We start from the raw sequence: 6111 nt of genomic DNA, 5'->3' as shown, positions 1-6111 counted from the left end.
ATTCCCTTGTTTTTTTCCCCTGTTGAACTGTTTCTGAAAATAAAATGTTGTTGTAAATTTCCTGAAAAAGACTCCAGTGTGACTCCTTACACTCGCACACCTTTCACCCCAAACTCCTAAAACACCTTTAACCTTTAAAACACCCTCCAACCTCCAACCCACACAACGGTGCCAGAATAGGCACAATCACTAGAGAGGGTACACAGAGACAGAGTCAAAAACATAAACTTTATTGAACAGACAACAGCAAACACAGATAAACAGACAAAATGGCCCAAACTAGGAGGGGGAGAACTTGTCCGCGGGTTTAACGACTCTCTTCCCGAGAACAGTCCTCCTTCTCGTTTGGGTCGCGGCATTCTGAGAGGGGGTGGGTGGGGTGGGTGCTGGAGGTGGTGGGGGGGGTGGGGTGGGTGCTGGAGGTGGTGGGGGGGGTGTGGGTTGGGGGGGGGCGTTCACTGTAATCTGAGGAGGGGGGGCCGCCTCCATAACCGCGACCGCCCTCTCCATCAGCCTCCTTATCATTCGAACTTCCTCCACGCTTTCGCGTAGTGAGTTGTTCGAATCTCTAAGGATGGCACGGAATTTTTTGCCCTCCTGGGCCACGAGGGAGAGCATCGCCTGGTCTGCAGCAGCTGCACGCCTGGACTCCTCCTGGCAGTGCTCCAGGATCCTTTCTCCCACACTAGTCAGGACGGAGACGCGCCGCAGCCTGCCGCGTTCCCTGGCCAGCCTCTCCTCAGCCGGGAGAGCGCCCCTGGGTGGTGAGCCAGCTGGCTCGTCGTCTTCAGAAAGGACCTCTGTTGGCAAAAAAAGAGAAAAAGAACTGTTAGTAACAACGAGACAGTCAAAACCCACCCTGGTGCACATGGTGGCCTTTCTTGGTTACATATTGTTAAACCAAGACTCAGAACAATGCCAGGGGAGCACATGGTTATTGTTTGTTTGCCCATGGTGGCCTTTCTTGGTTACATGTTAAACCAAGACTCAGAACAATGCCAGGGGAGCACAAAAATGAAAAGGAAGCACACAGTTATTGCACACAGACATTGCCCTGCAGCCATGGCTCGAAAGGAACAGTTCATGCACGCTCACCATCTTGTATCTGTATCCTCCTGCGCAGGGCAGGAGGTCCAGCCACCCCACGCTCCTCCTCCTCCTGTGTCCCGGGTATAAAATCTGAAAAAAGGGAAAAAAGAACATGATTTAGGACCAAAGTGTGGCAAAGCTAGCTTCAAACCCTAAAGCAGCAACGTTGAGGGACTATCTTCTGTCTCTTGGCAGTGCTGCTGCCCTGCACAAACAGAAAAGCACAAAGCAGTTAAACCCCCCCCCCCCTTATTGCAACTGATACTTACCAACATTTGTGGACGCCCCAGAATCACTGTCCTCTGCTACTGCTGCAGGGGACTCTAGGACCACCGTCCCAGGCATCTGTGTCTCTGTGGACAAGAGCAGAAAATAGTGAAAAAGGAGCAAGCATACAACCTGAACCACACAGCAAGCTCCCAAAGAAGTGGCTAGAGCACTGCAGAAGGCCTATGGCTGAGGCATGCTGCAAAACTGTTTGGGTTGTTGTTTAAACACAACCGTTTAAAAAAGCCACCCAAAGCAATCCACAAACATCCAAGCATAGCATGCGTTGCAACGAACACAAGGCATACAATAGTGAAAAAGGAGCAAGCACACAACCTGAACCACACATCAAGGTCCCAAAGTAGTGGCTAGAGCGCTGCAGAAGGCCTATGGCTGAGGCATGCTGCAAAACTGTTTGGGTTGTTGGTTAAACACAACCGTTTTAAAAAGCCACCCAAAGCAATCCACAAACATCCTATCATATTATGCGTAGCAACGAACACACGAGAAAACGATCCCCAAACGTCAGAACACACATTTGCTCAATATAAAAACAATAAAATATAAAATAAAAAGAAAATTACTTACCGGAGGCAAGGGGCGTTTGCTCAGGAACCTCCTCCGGCTCCCCAGGAGCGATGGCCATCAGGTCCACCGTGACCAATTCCGCTGGTCGTTGCTGGACGGGGGGTGGAGGCCGAAAGCTGGACGAGGTGCCCTCGCCGGGATCCTCCTCAGCGGGTGGTTCCTCGACCGGGGCAGCCGGCTTCTGAACCACCTTAAGGCTCCTCCCGACGCGCTTCGGCCTGCCGGCTCCTTCCCCGTCTCCGTACAGCTGGCGCTGCTCCTCGAAGTAGGGGCAGGTCACCTTTTCGTTGCCGGAACCCTTGTTATGGTTCACGGCTCTCATGTACTCCGCCCGCATCGTTTTGGTCTTCGACCGGCATTCAAGGCCGGTCCTGTTGTGGCCCAGGGCACGCATCTTTATGGCCACTTGCTCGAAGACCTCCCTATTCCTGTGAGAGGACTGGAAGGCGTCCTGGATTTTCTCCTCCGAGAAAATCGCGATCAGGTCCCTGATCTCCGCGTCCCTCCAAGTTGGGCCACGGCCGGTTGCAGGGACGGACGAGGCTTGAGAAGAGGATTCCATGGTGCTTTCGCTAGTAGCTGAGCAAAATGGTGGTGCGAGGTGCAGGGTGCAACGGATCATATACCTTCCCGCACACAAAGACAAAGGGACTAGCCGGCTCCTGATTGGTAGAGGGCAGTAGGGGACACGCGCATTGGCCACATTAGGTCACATGCCACGTTCAAAACTCCTCGCGCGGGAACAGGATCTGCTCCTAATGGCCAGATTAGCGCCTTTTGTTTGACTTCTCGCATGCGCTGATTCGTCCACACGCGGGAAGAGCAGTTTGAACATGCAGCGGGAGCCATTTTAGTGAGATGTCCGCCATTACAAAAACGCATGCCGGTGTAAAACCGAGAGCAATTGCAGTGGTACGCGACAGTTCCCCAATAATATTCACCAACCAAAGCATAAATCAATGACATGTAACTGGCGAACGTTCGTTGTCACGCTCAGCGGACAGTTTTTTAAAATGAACGGCGGACGGCGACTCCGCTTGCCGGAGGTCTAGCCGCCGATGGAAGGGGTTGTCCGCACCCAAGCACAACCACGCACCCGGAACCACACAAAGACCCACTACACATAAACCGCCCCTCATGCTAGAATCATTTCTATTGAACCCCTCTAAGCTAAACTGGAGAATGCGAGCGGCGAACGTTCGTTGGCACGCTCAGCTGAAAGTTTTTTTAAAATGAACGGCGGACGGCGACTCCGCTTGCCGGAGGTCTAGCCGCCGATGGAAGGGGTTGTCCGCACCCAAGCACAACCACGCACCCGGAACCACACAAAGACCCACTACACATAAACCGCCCCTCATGAAATCACCTCGAATCATATCTATTGAACCCCAGTAATCTAAACAGGAGACTGCGAGCGGCGAACGTTCGTTGGCACGCTCAGAGGAAAGTTTTTAAAAATGATCCCCCTACGTTGACTCCGCTAGTACTGGCCTAAGGTAGACGGGGTTTTAAGCTATGGGCAAATGTTTGGAACGTGACGGTGTGTGCCACTGTGCTTTTGGAAAACTATTGTGGTGTCCGGGCAGAATTTCAGAAAGTGATCTTGCTTGAAAGCCAGTCGCTGTCTCGTTGCCTCGTAGATCCCCGCTCGCTCGGAGAAAAAAGATGGCGGACAGTTCGCCGGAAGTTAGGAGGAAAGGCTCGGGAGGAGGGACTTTGAAGAAACCGCAACAATGGTAACGCACAAGTCTGTGGCGCTACTGTTGCAGATTGGTTGCAGGAGTGTATCGCTATCCGGAGGGTGAATCCACTTTTCTGGATTCCCCTAGAAGCGCTACAACGAAGCGCTTTTTGCGGGTCGGTTGCAGGACTGTTGCAGATTGTGTACGACGTCGTGGGTTATGGCAAATTTGTAGCGTTTCCAATTTGCAACCATCCTGCTACTTTGAAGCCGTGCGAAATGGCCCTCGGTGTTTGCACCTTTACCTTTAATGCCAGAGGCAACCCTCAAAAGCAGCCATTTTCGCCAGGGGAACTGATCTCTGTTGTTTGGAGACCAGCTGTAATACTGGGAGATGTTCAGTCCCAAAATGGAGGTTTTGACCCTAATGCCTGGCAGCCAGCGGGAGAGTTCAGAGTCGGTGGCCGAGTGTATGCAGCCGTGGGAAACTGGAAGCTGCCAAAAGGGGCTGCCAACCAGGCACCCTCCCCTTAGTGGGAGGCCTGGCAACCATATCCCCAAGACACCCTCAAGTCAAAACAGTGGGAGTGCATTACAATGAGCATTTGAGAATGTTATGCCTTGTCAGGTAAAGGTAAAGGTATCTCCTGTGCAAGCACCGAGTCATGTCTGACCCTTGGGGTGACGCCCTCTAGCGTTTTCATGGCAGACTCAATCCGGGGTGGTTTGCCAGTGCCTTCCCAGTCATTACTGTTTACCCCCCAGCAAGCTGGGTACTCATTTCACCGACCTCAGAAGGATGGAAGGCTGAGTCAACCTTGAGCCAGCTGCTGGGATTGAACTCCCAGCCTCATGGGCAAAGCTTTCAGACAGCTGCCTTACCACTCTGCGCCACAAGAGGCTCTTTATGCCTTGTCAAGTCTGCCCCAAATAGGGATGTGCGCTTTGGCATGGTGTGGCTGCCTCGGTGATCAGTGAAGCCTGAGGTGGCGCATAGGAGGCCAGTGGCACTGCACCGAAGTGTACATCCCTAGCTCAAAGCCACCAGAGGCCACTGGAACAAAGATTCCATCCGGGTCCCCCCTGCTCAAAGTCAAACATTATCAGCTTCCTGCTCTCGTCCATAAACAGAACAATAATGGCTTATTAGGGAAGAAACAAATGGAAACGGGGTAGGCTTATTCAAGAACAGACTTGACTTAACCCTGCACATTGAAGTAAGATACATGCCGAACATCCTAAAACACTTCAAGACATCAGCCACCTATCACAGGGTGGCATGAAACAAGAAGAGACCAAATCTAGCGCACAGTCCTCTGCAAGCTCTCCCTGTGTCTCACTGGGACCTGAGCTTAACTACGGGAAAAGGAGATGTTAAATCCATGGGTTGGATGAAAGCCAGGGCAATGGGAGTTCAATTGACTATTGTGACCTCAGCCTAATGGTACAAGAGTCCAAACTGAACCAAAGGAACCCCCAACCAACCCCAACTTATATACACAAGCCACACAATGGATCTTCTCACCAGCATTACTGGGCCAGTTGGCTTTAAACTTACAGGATCTGGCAGACGGGATCCTGCCATGCATTGGCTGATTACACTGCAGGCTTACAATCCTGCTTCAGACCTCCAGCTCAGTCCACAACAGAGCTACAGATGCAACAGTAGATATGTTGATGAAGGGGCCAACTTAGAGACAAGACTAGGAGCAGTAAGTTTAAATTATAGGAAAGGAGGTTCCACTTAAATATTAGAAAGCATTTTCCAATGGCGAAGGCTGTTTGTTTTTGGAATGTGCTGCCTCAGAAGGTGGTGGAGTCTCCTTCATTGGATGTTTTTTGGATGAGCACCTATGAGGAGCATGTGGTTTTTAAGGCCCTGAGAAAGGGCGGGGGGAGGGGGGGCTGGACTGGATGTCCCCGTGTGGTATGTTCCAGCTCTGTGTGTGATTCTGATTCTGGTGATGGGTTGTCATTCTCGGGGATTCCGAGGTCTCACCTGAAGGTGGGCATCCCTATCAAGCCAGTAGAATGACAACAGATGAGGCAGCTGCCATGCAAATTATCCTACAAGGAAGAAAGATCACCATGTGGGTCCTTTCCAGCATGTGAGGCTGGCTGACTAAACAGGGGTAGAAAGGGGGCAGGCAGAGGAAATGAAGTCAACCTCCAGAATGAGAGTTGAGTCAGAAGAGATCGGGTGAGAGTTTTTATTCTGCCGCTGGGTAATTTGGTAGACTTGCATGGTGGGAGTCACGGGCTTAAGGAATATGTTCACACATTGGCTTGGAATTGAATAAGGCCACTTGCTTTTATTAACAACAGTTTTATGGGATGTTGGCAAGGCAGGGGGTTAAGAACCCAACTGGCAGTCAGCCGACTGCACCCAACCACCCCGTTGCAATGGCTCCCCAGATCCCGCAGCAGTTCCCAGCTGGGAACACGGGTCCTGAAAGCCACTGCAGTGCCTACCCCGGGAGGTGCCC

The 6111-nt window shown here is 51.8% G+C and overlaps 1 protein-coding gene across 1 annotated transcript; it reads right to left on the bottom strand.

Moving 5' to 3' along the window:
* Nucleotides 1-209: 209 nt before the first annotated feature.
* LOC143829073 (uncharacterized) lies at nt 210-3124 on the bottom strand. Its single transcript, XM_077319373.1, has 4 exons — nt 1945-3124; nt 1359-1442; nt 1096-1179; nt 210-800 (listed from the first exon to the last, which is right to left on the bottom strand). Exons 1-4 carry the CDS (start codon nt 2564-2566, stop codon nt 280-282), a joined length of 1311 nt encoding a protein of 436 aa, XP_077175488.1. The 5' UTR covers nt 2567-3124; the 3' UTR covers nt 210-279.
* Nucleotides 3125-6111: the final 2987 nt, after the last annotated feature.

This window comes from Paroedura picta, chromosome 2 (genome assembly GCF_049243985.1).
Source record: "Paroedura picta isolate Pp20150507F chromosome 2, Ppicta_v3.0, whole genome shotgun sequence".
NCBI classification, from domain to species: domain Eukaryota; kingdom Metazoa; phylum Chordata; class Lepidosauria; order Squamata; family Gekkonidae; genus Paroedura; species Paroedura picta.
The sequence above is the reverse complement of the archived record's forward strand: the minus strand, read 5'-3'. Positions and strand labels throughout refer to the sequence as shown.

Excerpts from the sequence above, each read along its gene's own strand:
- LOC143829073 (XM_077319373.1), bottom strand. The coding sequence starts at position 2,566 with ATGATCCGTTGCACCCTGCACCTCGCACCACCATTTTGCTCAGCTACT. Across the intron at positions 1,180-1,358 it reads TGGGGCGTCCACAAATGTTG|ATTTTATACCCGGGACACAG; the intron begins GTAAGTATCAGT and ends CCCTTTTTTCAG. Across the intron at positions 801-1,095 it reads GAGGATACAGATACAAGATG|AGGTCCTTTCTGAAGACGAC; the intron begins GTGAGCGTGCAT and ends TTTTGCCAACAG.